A 22417-nucleotide genomic window follows, 5' to 3' on the forward strand; every position below is an offset into this window, starting at 1 on the left:
AAATAATGGCTAATGGCTCTGCAATCTCACCCGCCAACTCCTTTAGCACCCTCGGATGCAGCGCATCCGGCCCCATGGACTTGTGCACATTCAGTTTTTCTAAATAGTCCCGAACCACTTCTTTCTCCACAGAGGGTTGGTCACCTTCTCCCCATGCTGTACTGCCCAGTGCAGCAATCTGGGAGCTGACCTTGTGCGTGAAGACAGAGGCAAAAAAATCATTGAGTACATTAGCTTTTTCCACATCCTCGGTCACTAGGTTGCCTCCCTCATTCAGTAAGGGGCCCACTCTTTCCTTGATTTTCTTCTTGTTGCTAACATAGCTGAAGAAACCCTTCTTGTTACTCTTAACATCTCTTGCTAACTGCAACTCCAAGTGTGATTTGGCCTTCCTGATTTCACTCCTGCACACCTGAGCAATATTTTTATACTCCTCCCTGGTCATTTGTCCAATCTTCCACTTCTTGTAAGCTTCTTTTTTGCGTTTAAGATCAGCAAGGATTTCACTGTTTAGCCAAGCTGGTCGCCTGCCATATTTACTATTCTTTCTACACATCGGGATGGTTTGTTCCTGCAACCTCAATAAGGATTCTTTAAAATACAGCCAGCTCTCCTGGACCCCTTTGCCCTTCATGTTATTCTCCCAGGGGATCCTGCCCATCTGTTCCCTGAGGGAGTCAAAGTCTGCTTTTCTGAAGTCCAGGGTCCATATTCTGCTGCTCTCCTTTCTTCCTTGTGTCAGGATCCTGAACTCGACCATCTCATGGTCACTGCCTCCCAGGTTCCCATCCACTTTTGCTTCCCCTACTAGTTCTTCCCTGTTTGTGAGCAGCAGGTCAAGAAAAGCTTTGCCCCTAGTTGGTTCCTCCAGCACTTGCACCAGGAAATTGTCCCCTACACTTTCCAAAAATTTCCTGGATTGCCTGTGCACCGCTGTATTGCTCTCCCAGCAGATATCAGGGTGATTAAAGTCTCCCATGAGAACCAGGGCCTGCGATCTAGCAACTTCTGCTAGTTGCCAGAAGAAAGCCTCATCCCCCTGGTCTGGTGGTCTATAGCAGACTCCAACCACGACATCACCCTTGTTGCTCCCACTTCTCAACTTTATCCAGAGACTCTCAGGTTTTTCTGCAGTTTCATACCGGAGCTCTGAGCAGTCATACTCCTCTCTTATATACAACGCAACTCCCCCACCTTTTCTGCCCTGCCTGTCCTTCCTGAACAGTTTATATCCATCCATGACAGTACTCCAGTCATGTGAGTTATTCCACCAAGTCTCTGTTATTCCAATCACATCATAGTTCCCTGACTGTGCCAGGACTTCCAGTTCTCCCTGCTTGTTTCCCAGGCTTCTTGCATTTGTTTATAGGCACTTAAGATAACTCCTTGATCGTCCCTCTTTCTCAGCATGAGACAGGAATCCTCCCCTCTTGCGCTCTCCTGCTTGTGCTTCCTCCCAGGATCCCATTTCCCCACTTACCTCAGGGCTTTGGTCTCCTTCCCCCGGTGAACCTAGTTTAAAGCCCTCCTCACTAGGTTAGCCAGCCTGCTGGCGAAGATGCTCTTCCCTCTCTTCGTTAGGTGGAGCCCGTCTCTGCCTAGCACTCCTTCTTCTGACGTTCCAAGCACTGAAGGTCTTAGGTTCAAACTCTCAGTGCAGTGGAGGGCTCTGGTCTCTTGCTGGGTGCACTGAGGGTCTCTGGATTAAGTGCTGGAGGTCTCACATCCTCTGCTGTGGCAGGGTGGGGGGGAGCAGAGGGTAAGGTCTCTGGATCCAGGTGTGCTTGGGTGGACTCACTGCTCCTTGGGTGCTGTGTTGATCCTGTGCAGATGCTCCTTCTCTCTGTATGCAGGGAGCACAGTGGTACTCCAGAGCAGCAGTAGGCACGCAACAGGAGCTCCTCAGACTTGCTCCTCCTGTTGTTTGCCTACAGCGAATGGCGTGTGGCATTGGCGGCTCCTGCTGATCCCTCAGTGACAACTCTGACTTCCCTTTCGTGGTTGTTAATTCTCCCTCTGCTGGCAAAGTAGCTGTCTGAACTGAGGTTTCTATTCCATAGTGTCAGGTAGTAGCACTTCTGAATTTTAGTGCCGCTGTCTCTGACTGGCCTGTGGTGCAAGTAGAGTAGGGGCGCTTGGGGACAAGAGCTGAGGAAGCGTTGTTCTAAGTCAGCCATAAAAATGTTGGCATACTGTAGGGCCATGCGGGTACCCATAGCAGTGCCGCTGACTTGAAGGTATAAATCTCCCCAAATCTGAAATAGTTGAGAGTGAGGACAAAGTCACAAAGCTCAGCCACCAGGTGTGCCGTGGCCTCATCAGGGATACTGTTCTTGACAGCTTATAGTCCATCCTCATGTGGAATATTGGTGTAAAGAGCTTTTACATCTATGCCAAGATGGTGTTTTCAGGAAGATCACCAATGCATTGTAGTTTCCTCAGGAAGTCAGTGGTCTCTTGAAGATAGCTGGTAGTGCTGGTAGCGTAGGATCTGAGGAGGGAGTCCACATAGCCAGACAATCTTGTTGTCAGGGTGCCAATACCAGAGATGATGGGGCAGCCAGGATTCCCAGGTTTATGGATTTTGGGCAGCAGATAGAATACCCCTGGTCAGGGCTCTAGGGGGTGTGTCTGTGTAGATTTGTTCCTGTGCTTCTTCAGGGAGTTTCTTGAGCAGATGGTGCATTTTCTTTTGGTATCCCTCAGTGGAATCAGAAGGTAATGGCCTGTAGAACGTGGTGTCAGAGAGTTGCCTAGCAGCCTCTCGTTCATACTCCGACCTATTCATGATTTCTACAGCACCTCCTTTGTCAGCCTTTTTGATTATAATGTCAGAGTTGTTTCTGAGGGTGTGGATGGCTGAGGTTATGGGGCAAGTGATGCTGCTTTTCCACAATTTCAGCCTGTGCATGTCAGCGGAAGCACTCTCTGTAGAAGTCCAGTCTGTTGTTTCGACTGTCAGGAGGAGTCCATGCAGAATCCTTCTTCTTGTAGCGTTGGTAGGAAGGTTTCTCTGGGTTAGGCCTGAATAAAGACTGGGAGTGGCTGGGTCACAGGGTGGATAAAAATAATCTCACTTTTAACAGCAGTTGCTTCTTCTGCCGGTATAGAAATAATATTTTCTTCCTTTGGACTAATTCATTTCAAATTGAGAAATCATTTGGGACCTGAAAAAGCAGGAAAGCTTGTTTTTCTTTTCCAGATTATGAACAAACAGGAAAATGAAGGTGAAGACGACTGAGTTAGCTGCAGAAGCCAATATTTTAAGTTTCTCATGTTGACCTGGCTGACATAGTTGATTTAATTTTTTTTTTTAATATTTCATTTATCTATTTTAGTTAAAACCAATTTTAACAAAAACAAACCTGATTTTAAAAAACTTGAATGTTTAAATTCAAAAATTCATATGCTTGTTTCGTTAAAATACATGTTTGCTTTTGAGGAAAAAAAAATCCAGAATACATAATGTTGTTGTTTTAGTTAAATAAAATAATTTAAATGTCTGTCTGGTGATGTTCTCCTCCTAATACATCATGGCAAGAAAATCCTCCAAATATTAATGATTGAATTGGAGATAGTTCACCTCCCAATGACTTCATAAATATTTGCTTCAATTATCTTTGGTAAATGAAATAACCAAACAATCATTCATTTTCTGATAAAGCTGTAAAACTAATCTGAAAAGTTTTCAAAATAAGTCACTTTAAAAATGTATAGTGTGTACCTTCTACATCTATCTCTGAGTTGTGAAGAATATGTATTAAGGTTATAACAACCAACAAGAATGCACTTTTATGTAGAAATCCATGATTAAATCGAGTCTTGCTGACTAGTGATTTAAATCATGATTTAAATCAAATTCACCCTACTGGGTCACAACAAAAAGTAATTTTTCCTATGTTGATACTCAGACCTTCTTGTCAACTGTTGGGAATGGGCCATGTCCACTCTGATTGAATTGGCTTTGTTAGCACTGACCCCCGACTTGTTAAGGCAAATCCCATCTTTTCATGTGCTGTATATTTATACCTGCCTGTATTTTTTCACTCCATGCATCTGATGAAGTGGGTTATAGCCCACGAAAGCTCATGCCCAAGTAAATTTGTTAGTCTCTAAGGTGCCACAAGGACTTCTAGTTGCATGTAAGTTACTGCAATAATTACTTTTCAGAGAGGAACTAAAATTTCCTTTTGAATGTACAGTACATTATTGATGACAGATGTATTAAAGTACATACATTAGAAGAGAACATACCATGCAAAAGACTATGAAAATTAAAGGGATGCTGTCAACTTGAATCATAGTCTAGTCACAATAATGAGTTAAAAGTAGGGCTGTCAAGCGATTTCAAAAATTAATCTCGCGATTAATTGCACGATTAAACAATAATAGAATACTATTTATTTCAATATTTTTGGATGTGTTCTACATTTTCATATTACATATTGCTTTCAAGTGCAACACAGAATACAAAGAGTACAGTGCTCACTTTAAAATTTTTATTACAAATATTTCAACTGTAAAAAACAAAAGAAATGGTATATGTCAATTCACCTAATACAAGTACTGTAGTGCAGTCTCTTCATAATGAAAGTTGAACTTACAAATGTAGAATTAAGTACAAAAAATAGCTGCATTCAAAAATAAAACAATGTAAAACTTTAGACCCTTCAAGTCCACTCAGTCATACTTAAGCCAATCGGTCAGACAAACAACTTTGATTACAATTTGCAGGATATAATTCTGCCCATGTCTTATTTACAATGTCCCCTGAAAGTGAGAACAGGTGTTCGCATGGCACTGTTGTAGCTGGCATCGCAAGATATTTACGTGCTAGATGCGTTAAAGATTCGTATGTTCCTTCATGCTTCAAACACCATTCCAGAATATATGCATCCATGCTAATGACGGGTTCTGCTTGATAACGATCCAAAGCAGAGCGGACCAACGCATGTTCATTTTCATCATCTGAGTCAGATGCCACCAGCAGAAGGTTGATTTTCTTTTTTGGTGGTTCAGGTTCTGTAGTTTCTGCGTCGGAGTATTGCTCTTTTAAGACATCTGAAAGCATTCTCCAAACCTTGTCCCTCTCAGATTTTGGAAGGCACTTCAGATTCTTAAACCTTGGGTCGAGTGCTGTATCTATCCTTAGAAATCTCACATTGGTACCTTCTTTGTGTTTTGTCAAATATGCTGTGAAAGTGTTCTTAAAACGAACATGTGCTGAGTCATCCGAGACTGCCATAACATGAAATATATGGCAGAATGTGGGTAAAACAGAACAGAAGACATACAATTCTCTCCCAATGTGTTCAGTCACAAATTTAATGAACGCATTATTTTTTTTAACGAGCATCATCAACATGGAAGCATGTTCTTTGGAATGGTGGCCAAAGCACAAAGGGGCTAAAGGGGTTTAGCATATCTGGCACATAAATACATTGCAACGCCGGCTACAAAAGTTCCATTCAAATACCTGTTCTCACTTTCAGGTGACATTGTAAATAAGAAGCAGTCAGCAGTAACTCCAGTAAATGTTAACAAACTTGTTTGTCGTAGCAATTGGCTGAACAAGAAGAAGGACTGATTGGATTTGTAGGCTATAAAGTTTTACATTGTTTTGTTTTTGAGTGCAGTTATGTAACAAAAAAAATCTACATTTGTAAGTTACACTTTCATGATAAAGAGACTGCACTACAGCACTTGTATGAGGTGAATTGAAAAATACTATTTCCTTTGTTTATCATTTTTACAGTGCAAATATTTGTTATAAAAAATAATATCAAGTGAGCACTATACACTTTGTATTCTGTGTTGTAATAGAAATCAATATATTTGAAAATGTAGAAAAACATCCAAAATATTTAATAAATTTCAATTGGTATTCTGTTTGTTTAACAGTGCAATTAATTGCAATTAATTTTTTTTAATCACAGTTAATTTTTTTGAGTTAATCACGTGAGTTAACTGCGATTAATTGACAGCCCTAGTTAAAAGTCCTTTTGGGTCCTATACCCACCCCTGATTTTACTTGCCATTTTAAAAAATGATTTTTCAATAACATTTTGCTATTTAAGAACAAACTCTTTTTCTCTCTCTCCTATTGCTGTGTGAAAAACTAACAGAAACAGCAAGGGGAAGTGACTGAGTAACTGATTGTAGTGCAGAGGGGTGGGGAAAAATGAGAGACTAAAACCAGTGTGCTCTCAAATGTGCAAAGTAACCAAAGTGAAATAATAGAGAAAAATACTCCATAGACCCATAGATTTCAAGGACAGAAGGGAGCATTGTGAGCATCTAGTCCAGTGGTTCTCAACCTTTCCAGCCTACTGTACCCCTTTCAGGAGTCTGATTACTCTTGCGTACCCACAAGTTTCACCTCACTTAAAAACGACTTGCTTACAAAATCAGACATAAAAATACAAAAGTGTCACAGAATGCTTTTACTGAAACGTTACGTACGTTCTCATTATTACCATATAATTATAAAATAAATCAAGTGGAATATAAATATTGTACTTACATTTCAGTGTATAGTATATAGCAGGGGTAGGCAACCTATGGCACGAGAGCTGATTTTCAGTGGCACTCACACTGCCCGGCTTCTGGCCACCGGTCCAGGGGGCTCTGTATTTTAATTTAATTTTAAATAAAGCTTCTTAAACACTTTAAAAACCTTATTTACTTTACATACAACAATAGTTTAGTTATATATTATAGACCTATAGAAAGAGACCTTCTAAAAACATCAAAATGTATTACTGGCACGCGAAACCTTAAATTAGAGTGAATAAATGAAGACTTGGCACACCACTTCTGAAAGGTTGCCGACCCCTGGTATATAGAATAGTATAAAAAAGTAATTGTCTGTATAAAATTTTAGTTTGTACTGACTTTGCTAGTGCTTTTTACGTAGCCTGTTGTAAAACTAGGCTAATATCGAGATGAGTTGATGTACCCTCTGGAAGACTTCTGTGTACCCCTGGGGTACGTGTACCCATGGTTGAGAACCACTGATCTAGTCTAACCTGCATAACATTGACCATAGAACTTCCCCAGAATAATTCCTACAGCATATTGTTTAGAAAAACACCCACATGTTCTCTTCTGATGCTACATCAATACCTAAAATTAGTGTATTTGGGACAATGATAGGTAAAATGCATTCAAAATAGGGATGTAAATAGCATTTAGAAAAAGTAACCATTGAAACTATTAAAATTGTATTGGTTAAATGCTTAACTGTTAAGGAGTTCACAACATAAATGCTGGAACTAGGGTTGCTGCATCACCCCCACATTCTACACCAGGCTCCGCTGTTGGCCCTGCGTTCGGGGTCCCGGCTGCCGGCCCCAGCCTCGGCCCCCTTACTATTTACTGGTTTCAGAGTAGCAGCCGTGTTAGTCTATATCTGCAAAAAGAACAGGAGTACTTGTGGCGCCTTAGAGGCTAACAAATTCATTTGAGCATAAGCTTTCGTGGGCTACAGCCCACTTCTTTGGATGCAAAAAGTGGGCTGTAGCCCACAAAAGCTTATGCTCAAATAAATTTGTTAGTCTCTAAGGTGCCACAAGTACTCCTGTTCTTTTTACTATTTACTGAATACATTACTGGTAAGACTGATGCTTATCGGTTAATCGATTACCATTTTACATCCCTAATTCAAAAAGTATTTTTTTTTAGCTATGTCCCTTTTTTATATACTGACCTTTACACAAAATAAAAAAAATTACATATAACAGAGAGTAATGCCAGACATGTGTCTGAAAGATATAGAAAAACAAAGTATCTCCCTCTCTCCTAGGTATGTACAATGTGCCCATAATCTTAGTAAGTGATGGCAGCTATATTATTTGAGAAATTTAATGTGATGATGTAATTGAAGATTGTATCATGATGGGTGTGCACACAAGGGAACAGAGTGATGGTTGCATGTTCAGCCTTGGCTTTGCGTTTCCTGACATTTGACTGTTTAACTGCGTACACTTGTAATGTCGGAGGGTTTTTTTTGGATACTCCAGTTAACTCACCATTTAATTCAACTGGCAGCTGAAAGAAACGCAGAAACTCAGAGCCTGGTGTTCTGATAAACTGCATTTTAGAAAAAGTGACACACCGTGCTATTTAAATGTAACTGGAACTCCTTGACCTCAGTCTGCATCGAAGAGGGGTTTGTGCAAAGAATAATGCTCGTTAACCAGATCTCTCTCGTTTCCTTTGAATGGGCAGTCTGCATTCCTGGAGCACTTTTCCTTCACTATATCCTCTCCTCTATTCACTTTAGATTTGTTTACAAATTTTAAAGTAAAACCTGATCTCTGCCTAATTGCTAATTGTTTTTTTTAATATTATTCTAGGATACAACAAAGATTTTGTTGCCATGGTTTCAAAACGAAAGTTGTCCAAATCTGATGCTCATGGGGACAGTCTGATTGCAGAATTACCACGTATGTGTAGCCAACTCCTCTTATTTGAAGTGAAATTCCTTTGGTAGAGGGCAACAGCTCACAGGCAGGGTGCATACCAGTTTTTCAGTAAAGTTACGGGTTGTGCAGAATGGCCCCGCAGAATATAAAATGGTAACGTTTGATGAGCCGCAGTATAATGTAAAATAACAAAACTAAGGGTGTTACCAGGTATGAAAAATCTGATTGCCTCCTTTCCTCTATCTCTGCAATTATCTCGCTCTCTGGACTGAGGGGAGCAAGCCTCAATGCCATTAGAGGGAAGTAGTAAGCCCCTCCTCCCCCCAAAATAAGCCCATTCTACTAAAATCACAGATTTTAAAAAACAGCCACCTCTCTACTGACTAGGGGAAGGAGAAAGCAACTTCATTTCCACTCTAGTAAATGTGCAAGGTGCTCAGAAAGCCCAGTAGCAGAGGGGTAGCTGTGTTAGTCTGGATCTGTAAAAAGCAACAGAGAGGCCTGTGGCACCTTTAAGACTAACAGATGTATTGGAGCATAAGCTTTCGTGGGTGAATGCCCACTTCGTCGGATGCGTGCTTATGCTCCAATACATCTGTTAGTCTTAAAAGTGTCACAGGACTCTCTGTCGATTTTTAGATATCCCAGTGCTAGACATGGTAGAAGAATTGAGATAGAAAGTAAGCTCTTCAGGGCAGGGATGTGCTTCCTGTAGATGCCTGTAAATAAAAGACCTAGCATAATAACTAAGGGATTGCATGATTCATAGCTTGTATCAGCCAAGCTTGTTGCACAGTTTAGGGGCACCTTGCTTTCTATTTCCCCCCCTGCCCCACCCTCTGCAAGTTCCCTGTGTGACACCCTCCCATCCCCTTCTATTACACTGGAACTCTCTTCAACTCCCCGCTATCTCCCTCCTGCTAGGGGTTCTGTGTGCTGCTTGGTTCCCTCTCCTTCCATATCAGAGTTCCCCATTGTCCCCACATGCCAGTGGCTCGGTTCCCCCCCATTTTCACTCCCCTCCCCATGCCTCCTCTTCCCCCCCATTCTAGGGGCTATGTGTGCCTCTCCTTCCCCCATACCAGGTTTCCCCAGTCTGCCTCCCCACCGGGGTTCTCTGTGCCCCCATTCCTCCCTCCCCATTCTCCCCACCAAGGCAGGGGCTCTGTATGTACTCCTAGTCCCCCTTCCCCCATACAAGGGTCCCCCAATCTCCCTCCCCCACCAGGAGTTCTGTGTGCCCCATTCCCCTCGCCCCGTTTCCACCTTCTCTTTCATGTCTGTGTGGCCCCCACTTCCCCTATTCCAGAGTCTCTCATTCTCCCTCCCCCATGCCCCAATCTCTGTGTGCACTCCTATTCCCACCTTCACCCATTACTCCCTAGTCTGTCTTCCCCACCATATCAGGATCCCCCATTCTCTCTCACACCAGGAGTTCTGTGTACTCTCCCTTTCCCCCTCCTTGCATTCCAGTGTCACCCATGTCCATTCTCTGTGGCAGGAGTTCTGTGGCCCACCCCATTCCTCCTTCCCTCCATGGCAGGGCCTCTGGGTAAACCCTTATTACCCCACTTTCCCCATTTTCCCCTTTTCCCTCATGTTAGGGGCTTTGGGTGTCCCTCTTCTCCCCTCCCTCTCCCAGCATCCCCCATTCTCACCCCATGCCAATGGATGTGTTCATGTCCCTTTCCATTTCCCCTTCCCCCCAATTACTCTTCTTTCTGTCTGGGAGCCAAAGTGGGTGAGGTAATATCTTTTATTGGACAAACTTCTGTAGGTGAGAGAGACAAGCTTTCCAGCTTACACAAGTCATGCAGGGTGCCAACATGTTACACTCTATTGGGAGGATGGGCAGAGCTGAGATGGGGTATGATGTTGTTTGATAGCCTCAAGCACCTCTGCAATTGTTTATGTCTGTGCTAAAGAGCTAGCAGGTGCTTCATGTGTTCCCTATTCCCCCCAGTTTAATAAGCATTGATGAGTTAGAATTGATTCGATGTGTATTCAAAAGTGATTGCCTTATAGACAGGTTTCAGAGGGGTCACAGTGACTCTAAGGTGCCACAAGTACTCCTGTTCCCTTGGGACTGTCACCTGATGTGCTGAAACTACCTCTGAGCCCGTCTTCCCTGCCAGCTTGGGACTTCAGAACCCTGTTTTGTTGAGCCAGACACGCAAGCCAGCTGCAACATATACCCAGGGTCTGAACCACACCCCCAAAGCTGCAGACTTAATTGAAAACAGCTTAGCAAGTCACCTCTCTCCAGTACCCAGACACCCAGCTCTCAATTGGATTCAAACCCCAAATAAATCCATTTTACTCTGTATAAAGCTTATACAGGGTAAACTCATAAGTTGTCCACCCTCTATAACACTGATAGAGAGATATGCACAGCTGTTTGCCTCACAGACAGACAGAGAGATGCCATCAAGTTGAGTGCAAGGCCTTCCAAGCTCAGCCAATAATTTGTTAATGGTGACAGTGGCTTTAAAAAAAATCTTGGTATTAAACCAGATGCTTTAGGTCATGAACAGGCCACCAGCTGGGGCTAGTAAGAAATTTCCCCTTATGCTATGGTAATGCACACCTAGGTGTTTTATATCTTCCTTCTAAATGTCTGCTATTGATGACTGTCAGAGACAGTAGCAGTGTGGATAGACCACTTGTCTGACCCTCAAAGGTAATGCCTCTCTTCACAGAATATCTTGAGGTATGGCTAATTTTGAGTTAGTGAATTCTCTTAAGGAACCCCACTCCTTATTGCATCTATTTAACCTACAATAATAAGCCTTGCTTTCTCAGAAACAAAGAAGTCTCGGATCTCTTGCAAGGAGAAGACCTCTGCCGAAGTTGGAGTGGTGGAGAATAATAACATCTTTGTACAGCTCATCAAATCAGCAGGAATTACTCTGAATGCTGGGGAGAGACAGAATGACATAGGTATAGATTTAGCACTCTGTGCTGTGTTTGTGGCTGTGGATGTATATATCTATCCAAAAAGCAAGATTAAAAGGAGTTTAGGGTGGCAGAATAAAGCACTCAACTCAGGAAGCGCCAAAGTTAAAGTCAACCTTGTGCGTGCTATTGAATTACATGATTCCTGCCTTATTCAATATGCAAGGTGGATAATGCGCAGTGAATGAGGCAGCTGTTAAACCTTTATTTTGATCTCCATTGTTCAGTGAGTAAATCCTTACTTGCCTTATTTGCTGCACACTGATCAATACATTACACACATGCTTCCACTCTTCTGAGGTATACATACCTGAGCCATGCTGGGAGAATGCTGGAAGATTGTAAGTGTATAGATGGGGATGGAATGAGAGAAGGCTCTGGGAGTTGCTCTAATGTTTTCTCCTATTTCCTTATTAACCCATTACAGAAAATGGGTGAAGTAGGGATTTTATTTTTAAATATTACAGGATTTAGCTGCAAAGGCAGGAGCACTAGAGTGAGAGAGCTTCAAATGGAAACTACCATTCCCCTTCCTCTCCCAGCTCAAGCACAGCTGTCAGCAGTTCTGAGGAAGTGGTTGCATTATTTTGAATCAGCCACTTTGCAGTTTTTTGGACTTAGCAGTACCAAGCTTCATTGCCACATGGAGATCCCAAGTCAAGTTTCTCATTCAGTACTTGGTGTCTGGAGCATTGCAGGCTTAACATCCTCATGATGCATGTTTTAATATTCCCACAGTGGCTCCCTTTTACTGGCTACTGGATGAACTAAAGTGGTTCTGGCAGAGACTTGCTGCTTCACTTTAGAGTGGCTGGAACAGTAGAAATGGAGGGTGTGCTTGTGGGGACAGAGCAGTCTGATACTGCTGGAGGGCTGCTGTCGTATCTTGTTGGGCTAAATGGTCTTTCTTTAGTAGTATAGGAGTTAGGGCTTTGAGCTGGAGGGGAAAGAGCTTAATTGTGCTGTATTCATTAGGACACAAGGAAAACCATGGGATCCCGTCCATGCTGCTTGCTCCAGTTTGTGTTCTTGAATGGGCTGGCAGGGTCTCCATACTAGGAGTGAGCTATACAGCTGACTGTGCAAGACTGGGAAGGTGGCACATTGGTTATTCTTTAAATTTCATCAGATCTGCTTCAATTTTGCCATGATGGAGGGAATGTGAGTAATAGTATCTGTCAGGCTTTTGTTAACTGGGAACTCTAGATGAAGTGAACTTGTAAACTCCAGTGGGTAGCTGCTTTTAATCTGCAAAGCAACTTGTATTTGTTGCTGAAATACTGTGAAGTCTGCATGACTAAAATGTATGACTAAAATTATTTACTCTTGACTTTTTCTGTAGCCGTTGATCAAGCAACCTTCCAGAAGAAACTCTGCCAGATCTTGAGGAAGCATCCTTTCTACCCACGTGTATGTAGCTGACACCACAAATTTCATCAGAAACCAGTGTTTAAAATCTGTGTGCTACTTGGCTGTGTGGCCGCTCCCTATGCTAATAGGCTATTAACATAGGCTAATTGCTGCTGCACACCCAAAACTGGCAGTGCAGAATGTGTCAGGTAAAAGGTATGCAAATATAGCCAATTCAAGTAGTGTCCTAATGGCCCCACCCTCTTCTGCCACCTTCCTGAGAATAAATAGGTACAATATTGCTGCTTGTCCTTGGGCCCATTCTTTCCAGATGCCTGTCTGTCCCCCTCTCACCAATCCCCCAAACTATGCTCAACTCTTTCCCCGCTCCCCTTGCTGCTCTGGTTCTGCCTTTTTTGAGCTGTCATGTCTGACTCACCAGCCACTAATAGGCTGATTGGAGGCAATCTGCACTTGCACCTGTCAAACCTCATCTGGCTTACATGCTGCTAAAGTGGCCTTGAACAATTCCGGGACAAAGCATTGCACATCTGTCTCCATGGCCATGACCCCTATTCTGCCCAACTTGGCCCCCTCCTCAGGCATGAACTGCCAGAAAATATGACTTGGGAGAGAACTGAAATCCAAAGGATGCAAGAGACAAAGACACACGCAAAGGGGAGGAGGGCAAACTTAACTTTTGAATGAAAAATTGTCAGTTCACTGTTCTGTAAGTAATTGGCCTGGCAGCTGCCAGCAATAGAATGGCTACGTTTAACTGTGTTCATATTGCCAGGTTTTTCTCTTCCTCTCCTCTTTTCCCTTGTCCCCACCTCAAACAGCCAGACCAAATATGAAACTCCTGAGGCTACTTGTTTCAATATCACAGCTATTTTTGGACATTGTTGTTTGCTGTATTGGACACCATGCTCCCAGCTGCACTGGGAGAAATCACAGCTGGGACTCAGCCCTTTTCAAGCAGATGAGGGGAATTTGAACCTGTCACCCTAGAGTGAGTTTGTAGAGTAACCAGTATCTCATTTGCAGGCTGTTTAGATTAGAGTACAGTAGAACCTCAATTTTACCACAGTCTCACAAATGACCAGTTTATGATCCATTTTTCCAGATAGAAAAAAAAATCATATAATGAAAGTGATGCTGAGGAAGAACAGGCAATATCTCTTCATATTCTGAGGCCTTTAGTGCTTTTGAAAGAGCTTTTCAGCAGCTTAAAGGACAAGCAGAAAGTGTTGCGGTGCACCATACTGCACTGGACATACAGCAATTGTGAGATGTTCAGTTTTAACAACTTTTTGATTTTATGAACTCCTCAATTCCTGTCATAACTATAAAGGGAAGGGTAACAGCTCTCCTGTGTACAGTACTATAAAATCCCTCCGGGCCAGAGACTCCAAAATCCTTTTACCTGTAAAGGGTTAAGAAGCTCAGGTAACCTGGCTGACATCTGACCCAAAGGACCAATAAGGGGACAAGATACTTTCAAATCTTGGTGGGGGGAAGGCTTTTGTTTGTGCTCTTTTTTTTTGGGAGGTTGTTCGCTCTTGGGACTAAGAGGGACCAGACATCAATCCAGGCTCTCCAAATCTTTCTGAACAAGTCTCTCATATTTCAAACTTGTAAGTAAACAGCCAGGCAAGGCGTCTTAGTTTATCTTTGTTTTCTCAACTTGTAAATGTACCTTTTGCTAGAGTGTTTATCTCTGTTTGCTGTACTTTGAACCTAAGGCTAGAGGGGGGTCCTCTGAGCTCTTTAAGTTTGATTACCCTGTAAAGTTATTTTCCATCCTGATTTTACAGAGATGATTTTTACCTTTTTCTTTAATTAAAAGCCTTCTTTTTAAGAACCTGATTGATTTTTCCTTATTTTTAGATCCAAGGGGGTTGGATCTTGATCCACCAGGAGTTGGTGGGAGGAAGGAGGGGGGATGGTTAATTTCTCCTTGTTTTAAGATCCAAGGGGTTTGGATCTGTGTTCACCAGGGAATTGGTGAAGAGTCTCTCAAGGCTAACCAGGGAAGGGAATTAGCTTTGGGAGTGGTGGCAGCGGACCAGATCTAAGCTGGTAGTTAAGCTTAGAAGTTTTGATGCAGGCTCCCACATTTGTACCCTAAAGTTCAAAGTGGGGAAGCAGCCTTGACAATTCCCAATTAGTTTTGTAATATAGGTTTTATGCTCTATCTCTAAGATGCCCATTGTGTTGCTTCCCCTCTAGTTTATCTCTGCCTGCAGCCTCCTGTCCATCTGGGTGCTCCTTGGCTATCTTAGCACACAGCTCCTCTTCCCCCTCATCCTTTTCACAAATAGCCCATCCTAAAGGAAAGTGGGTGATCAGGGTTCCTACTCAGTCAGTGGCTGACTTTTCCCTTTTTCTCTGCAGATTGTGCAGGAGTTTGTCAGTGGCTTGGAGACTCACATTAAGGACAGAGACCAGTTCAGGAACTGCCTTCTGCCTTGTGCTCCAGTGCGAGGCGAGGGTATGAGGTCAGAGAAAATGCATTTCTTTCTCCCTGCCCCTAGGAGTTAGTCTCTGCTTGAACAATGCAAAATTGGTTGTGCGGAAAAGAGTTTATTCTTTTAAACCAGACGTACTTGCATAGATAGAATGGTTTATTCTGTTAAGCCAGCCATTCTGTTAAGCCAGCTGTACTTTCACAGATTCTTTAGCTATGCCTACATTACGAAGAAGGGGTTTGATTCCCCTGCTCGCATGTGCAGACTCGTGCTAGCTCGATGAGAGCTAGCACGAACATAAATAGTAGTGTAGCCTGGTAGCAAGGGTAGTGGCAGTGAAGGCACAGCTTAGCCATGCCAAGTATGTATCCACCAGTTCCAGACAGGTTTGTACTCAGCATGGCTAAGCCATGCCTCTGCTGCCATTGCCCCAGCTACCACTGCTGTACTGCTATTTATACTTCCACTAGTTTGATGAGAGCTAGCACAAGTACATGTGCACGAGCAGGGAATCACATCCCTAGCACTTAATATAGACAGCCAGAGATTCCAAGACCAGAAGAGATCACTGTGATCATCTAGTCTGCCGTCCTTTATAACCCAGGCCAGAGACCTGCCCCAAAATAGTTCCTAGAGCAGATATTTTAGAAGAACATCCAACCTTGATTTAAAAATTGCCAGTGATGGAGAATCCACCATGACCCTTGGTAAATTGTTCTAATGGTTAATTATTAGCATTTCATTTCCAGTCTTAAATTGTCTAGCTTCAACTTCCAGCCATTGGATTTTGTTATACTTTTTCTCAGCTAGATTGAAGAGCCTGTTATCAAATATTTGTTCCCCATGTAGGTACTTATAGATCGAGATCACGTCACCCCTTAACCTTCTCTTTGTTAAACTAAATAGATTGAGCTCCTTGAGTCTACCACCATTAGGCACATTTTCTAATCTTTTAATCGTTCTTATGGCTTTTTTCTGAATCTTCTCCAATTTATGAATTTATGCTCAATGACAGGATCTATCCCTCAGGCAAAGGAATGGCTAGACAGGGGAATGGCGCTTAAATAACAGTAAGTTAAAGGTGCGGAGTCATTGGGCATACTAGTTGTCTAGGTGGTGACTTGGGCCACAAGCAATTACTTTTGGAGTGGTACAGTACCTTTTCTTGGTCCTCCCTGATTATACTCCAGGAACAGTGGTAAGAGCAGACATTGGGGAGTTAGCAGTAGGGGTAACACTGGGGACAGCAAGATTCAGAGTCTGACAGAAAATTAACAAGACTTGGTGGAGATCATCTGCTTAAATAGTGTCTTCAGAAGATCTAGGAAAACCCCAAAGGCTCAGCTCTCCCAGCCAAGGCTCCTTCCAGAGCTTGAGCTGGAAATGAGCAAGGCTGATTTATAATTTAAATGAACTATTGTTTGTGCCTCTAAAATTTCCCCTGGCTATTCCCAAGAACAACTGGGCCTAGTCGAGAAAGACTTCTTTACGGTACCACTATCTCGGGAATCCCTCTCAAGTTTCCAGCTTCCAGTGCAAGATAGGTTTTGGTCTCTCTGAGGCACCTTTCCAGTAAGTTCTTTTGACTGCGGTCAGGCAAAGAGTTCTCTTTTGGAGCTTTGCAGTTGAGTTTTCAGCTGTTGCTATTGCTCCAGCTCAGACTTTTCCCACAGCTCTGCTAGGACTGAAGAAATGTGTAGCTTGTATTATCTTCCTCTCCAGAAGGTATCTAGTCAGTTTCTGAGTCCCCAGATTTGTTAATAGAATTCAGTTCACCTCTCTTCTCATTCTCTAGTTTGTCCACTTGCTCCCACACGGGCGTGCTAGTATGGTAGATCAGTGGAGGCTTTGGCAGAGTTGCTGGTGCCAGGGCATAGCATGATACTTCCAACAAAGCCAGTTCTTCCCATACAGAGGGTGACCTCAGTGCAAAGAGGACTCTCAGGGTACATCTACATTGTGATTAAAAAAACCCCATGGCACTGAGTCTCCGAGCCCGGGTCAGCTGATGCAGGTTCATGGGGCTCAGGCTGCAGGGCTAAAAATTGCAGTCTAGACACTTGACCTTGGCCTGGAGCCTGGACTCTGAGAGCCTCCTCCCTCACAGGGTCTAAATAACAATAGTTAAGATTGAAAGGGTGTTAAATCTGACTGCATCTAGTGCCACTAACCACAAATTTTTATAAACCTGTTTGTCACACTTCTAAAAGGACCCTAAGCTTTAGAGGGTCTGGAAATGCAGAGTTATATTTGATATACAGCTAGTTCCCCACTGCCCTATACAGCAAGATTCAGAGTTTGACAGAAAAACCACAAGCACCACCAGCACCCTGACCAGTTTCCCTCTTTGACTGAGGGGTTGTTTTTGATAGGAAAAGGATACTGCTGTCATTTTAAGTAGATGTTCTTTTTAATCTCTGCTGGACAAAAGCAACGTGCTCACATCGTGCATTTTCCTAACAATAACATTTTTTTTTGGGCAGAAATTTGGTTCATTCATACTGTGAAAGCCTTATTAAACTACTACTTGGAATTGAGACTTTACAGGTAAGGACACTTTAACATATTCTGCTTTTCAGTTGTGACTATGTATTTGGCAGTGATGTAACAAGGACAAGGCGAGTGAGGCACTTGCCTTGGGCGCGCGAAGTTGAGGGGCGCAGAAAAAGACAAATGAAGTTTTTTAATTCTTATTATTTTATGAAAAATGATAATCACATGATATTCACATTGCGCCATGACAAATGTACAATGTAAATGGAAAATAAATAGAACACACCCGACAGTAATTATAAAAGATTGGTTCTCAAACGGGGGGTCGCGACCCGGTTATGTGGGGGGTCGAGAGCCCCGACCCCGACTCCTGTGCTGGGCTGTAAGGCCCGACCCTGACCCCAGTGTGCGGCTTTTTTTTTTTTGAGACTCACTTGGCCCCTGCCGGAGCAGGGAGGCAGGAAGCAATTGATTTGAGCCTGCCCTGCAAACAGTGGAGGAGGGGAGAGGGAGGAGCAGCCTTCCCAGCTGGAGCTCAGGGCATTAGGGTGTGCTGGGGCACACCTGGCACACCTTGTGCGCACGTCTATGCTGGAGACACTAGGAGGAAGCAATTGCTATGTTTGGGGAGCACAAGGACTATGATTATGCCTAGTCCTCGTGCAAAGCGTATTGGGTTGGAAAGCTCTGTGAGTCCTCCCCCACTACCTTGTATACCCTTGCAAGAGCAGGCCAGTCTCATTTGCAGCGTACTGCATGCTTATACTCTTCTGACTAGGTGGCAGTCATTACCCTTCAGTTTCCTGAATTACTTTCCTGGCACAAATGAAGCACAGTGTATTGTAACAATACATCATGTTAATAGAGCCTTTCCTTGCAAGGCACTTTGTTAATCATATGTGCACTACAACAGTTTCTGAGGCAGAGGGCAGTAGCTGCCTTGCTACAGGCTGCTGTACCAGTGAGCAAGGCTTATCAGGAGCCAGGAGGGAAAATGTTTCTGTTTTTTTAATTCTCTTGTAATTCAAACGTTTTAATGATTGTTGTTTTAAATACATTTTGAAAAATCCCATTTGGGCAGAGGCCAAGTAGGGAACATTAGATCCATGAAGGGGAGTGTTTTGTATAGGAAGTGTGTGTGAAAGTAGGGAGTTAAAATAGAAACTTTTTTCAGCCTTATGGTCGTGGTTGTTTCTGATGCCTCCAGCAGAGAGGTCACATAATGGAGTCTGGGGAAGGGAGTGTGGCTTCAAATGCGTAGGGTTACCATCCATCCGTATTTCCCCGGGCATGTCCGTCTTTTACATCTTTAAATAGCTGTCCGGGAGGAATTGGTAACAAAGTTAAAATGTCTGGGTTTTTTTTTCTCCCTCGCCTCCCTTCCATGCAGAGTGCAGCTGCTGATTGGGCGGCTGGGGCGATTGACCCACTCCCATTGGCCTCCAGCAGCCAGAGCCCTCCCCTGCTCTCCCCTCCCTCTGTCTGCAGCCCTGTGTAACACACAAACTGACCCACCGGGCAGCATGTTTTGCAAACACGTGGAGCCAGAATGATAAGGGGAGACCGGGGGGGGGGCAGTCAGAGAGTGGGGGAGTGTTGGATGGGTCACCGGCCTCCACCTGCCACCCCCCCCGCGCGTTCCCCCCCATGAGCCCCCCCGCCTGCTTGTACTGCCAGAGCCAGCAGCAACTGCTGTCTGCTGCCCCCGGGTCCTAGCATCCCCCATCCACTAATGGGAAGACAGACTGCCCTTACCCTGCCCTTCCACCCTAGCCCCGAGCCTCTCCAATGCCCCAAACCCCTCCAACGCCCCAGCCCTCATCCCCCTGCACCCTAATCCTCTGCCCCAGCCCTGAGCCTCCTCCTGCATCATGAACCCCTCATCCTCAGACCCACAGCCCTCACCCCTGCGTCCCCTCCTATCCCCAAACTCCCTCCCAAACCCCCTCCTATCCCCAAACTCCCTCCCAAACCCCCTCCCCACACACCCTCTCCTGCCCTCAAACTCCCTCACAAAGCCTGCACCCCCTCCCTTTGCACTGCCTCCCACCCCCAAGCTCTACCCCAGAGCCTGCACTCTGCACCCCTCCTGCACCCTAATCCCCAGCCCAGGACCTGCACCCCAGACCTCCTCCCTCCACCCAACCCCCCTCCCAGAGCCTTAGACAGGTGCGGGGGGGTTCTGGGCACCACTAAAATTTCTACAACCCTGCCACCCATACCAGTGGATAAGGGTCGGGGCAGTCAGGGGACAGGTAGGGTTCTAGGGGTGGGGGGCTTCTCAGCAGGGGGCAGTCAGGGGACAAGAAGCAGGGGGTTTGGGGTTCTGAGGGGGGCAGTCAGGGGGTGGGAAGTGGGAGGGAGTGGATGGGGGTGGAGCTAGGGTGGGGCTTCCCCCCCCACCCTCCCAGTGTCCTCTTTTTTGATTGTGGAAATATGGTAACCCTACACATGCATTTTTTTAAAACTAATTTTCATTGCCACGCCTGAGTTATTTTGCTTGGTACTTTAAACCTAACAAGTAAGTGGCCCTGCTTATGTGTCTTTGTTCCTGTAGGTGAGAGGTGAATAGGCTCCACAGTCTCTGACTCTGGGCTAGGGGTGCATCTAACTACCAAGGTTTTCCACTTTGCAGGAATCTTCCTCTGGTTTGCATGCTGTGTGTGTTCTGTCTGTGCTCGTGAGCGGAGAATTCCAATGAGCAAAGTTTCTTGTTCATGCTTTTGGGTCCCTTATACTCTGTGTGCATGCAGTGCCAAGGCACTGGGCCCAGTGCTGAATGGGGCTTCTGAGCACTAGCACAGTCTAAAAAAAAAAAAAAATCAGCAGCATAATACTGCCTTTTTCCTTTTCTATTTTAGCCTGCTATTATAACAGTGTTATTGGAGAAGCTCCCTGAATTCTTTTTTGACACGTGAGTGCCTTAATATCTTCTCTCTGAGCTGAACTGAAACCTTGTCTGTTGAGTGTGATCCCAGATGTTTGCTTTTAATCAATGACTAAAGTTTAACCAAAATGACCCTATTTACATATATGGGAAAACACTGAATCTGAGGAAAGGAGAGTACAATGTACTATACAGTACTCAGAGCATATAGTAGAGGACAAGCCTAAAGATGGGGAATTCCCCCTGATGTGGTGTGCATTCACTGGCTATTGGTGCTTACATTGGGTATATTGCCCAGTACAAGACTAAAGGCAGAGGCACTATGGGAGTGGAATTAAAAGGTGTCCCAGCAGAGTCCGGAGTACAACAATGACTTTTACATCTGCAAGAACTGAGATCCCTTTCAGGAATTCACTTCAAAAACTCCAAATTCCCTTGTACTGTGCGACTCAGGAACTCCACAGCAAATTCTCCCCACTCTTACATAGCTCAGGAATATGTAACTTTTTACAACAGTGTGATTTTAATTTTCAGGTTTCCTTTTTTTCTTATTTCACACTCCTGGAAAAACAAAAACAAAAACAAAACTACAAATGCCCGCCCTCCCTCCCCCCACCAACCACAACTAGAAAATTCCCCTTCAAAAATGTAATTAAACTTATATTTAAAGTTGCTCTCATACAACCTACAAAAGAAGGTGGAGAAAAAGGTTTTGAAAATATGGAAATGATCAGTTAAACTAAATGATAGTAATATTCCATTAACATTTATTAATGAACATATTAATGTAAAAATTGTTTCTTACACATGTTTACAGTATCCTTAACTCTGACCTGCAATATATACTTACAAACTCTGTTAATGTTTACATGGGCTAAACATATTTATTTCTAGCCTGGATTCTTCTGTAGTGTGGGCAGAGCTTTAGAACTCTCTTCACTAATCCAGTTTGAAGCTATTTGTGACATTTGTGGATAGAGGAGGCCTGAAGCTAAGTCACACTGAGTGTTCATTTGCATGCCAGAATGCCTGTGGTACTGAGGCTTGATCTCGGGTGACACACTGATAACCGTTGGTTTCTGGATGCTTAGGAAGTGAGAACTGTGAATGGTTTGCCCTACTTTGTACTGAAATCTGCAGTGGTTGTAAATGAAATTTTGCAGGTAGCTAATCCATGAGGGCTTGCTAATCTGCATAGTTTTGAACATATTTAGCAGAAATTCCTTTACTAACTGAGAGCTAGCAGTGAGAGGCTCTGCTGCAGTTTTGCATTTTTCACAGTTGCACTTTTCTCTCCCCTTGCCCTTTATTTTGGTAAATACATGATATTTCTCTTTCTAGCTGAATTTGCCTTGCATACTTTCATTCAGTCCATGGGCACCACATCATTACTAGTTTAATATTTTATTTAAAACAAAAACCAATTCCTCTAGCTGAATGCTTTTGTTTCAAAGTCTAGCACAATGGTGGGTAACCATGTATCAGGAAAATAATGAATCTGGAGAAAAATGGACAGTCATTCTACATTGTTTCCAGCTTTGGCTTCTCTAACAGTCTTGCTTAACAGTGAGACTGGTGTTGGCTCTGCCGGTAGGATAACTTCAACTGACTTGTATTTCACTTGTTCTGATGTTTCAGTGTGGGCACCTTTGGAACCAATTTCCCCCGGCTTATTGTCAATCAGTTTAAATGGCTGGACAAAATACTTGACAGCAAAGTAAGTACTAATGGTGCAGTCAGCAATATGTTTTCTACATTTAGTTCTTTGAGCATCCTCAGATGGGATGAGAGAACTATTTTGCTTGTAGGGGATAACAAGCACATACTGAAAAAGT

At 43.7% G+C, this 22417-nt stretch overlaps 1 protein-coding gene across 3 annotated transcripts in view; it reads left to right on the forward strand.

Annotated features, from left to right (window-relative positions):
* The window catches only part of FANCD2 (FA complementation group D2), a 216818-nt gene that overhangs the window by 6631 nt on the left and 187770 nt on the right, over positions 1-22417 (forward strand). For all 3 annotated transcript variants that reach the window (XR_004646377.1, XM_034775009.1, XM_034775010.1), the window contains exons 2-8: positions 8358-8447; positions 11229-11366; positions 12724-12791; positions 15129-15232; positions 17686-17749; positions 20557-20609; positions 22221-22299. Coding sequence is in view for 2 of the 3 variants with exons in the window: in XM_034775009.1 (XP_034630900.1) it covers positions 8381-8447; positions 11229-11366; positions 12724-12791; positions 15129-15232; positions 17686-17749; positions 20557-20609; positions 22221-22299 (573 nt within the window). In the remaining variant the exon portion in view is untranslated. The remainder of the gene's footprint in view (positions 1-8357; positions 8448-11228; positions 11367-12723; positions 12792-15128; positions 15233-17685; positions 17750-20556; positions 20610-22220; positions 22300-22417) is intronic.

This window comes from Trachemys scripta, chromosome 7 (genome assembly GCF_013100865.1).
Source record: "Trachemys scripta elegans isolate TJP31775 chromosome 7, CAS_Tse_1.0, whole genome shotgun sequence".
NCBI lineage: Eukaryota > Metazoa > Chordata > Testudines > Emydidae > Trachemys > Trachemys scripta.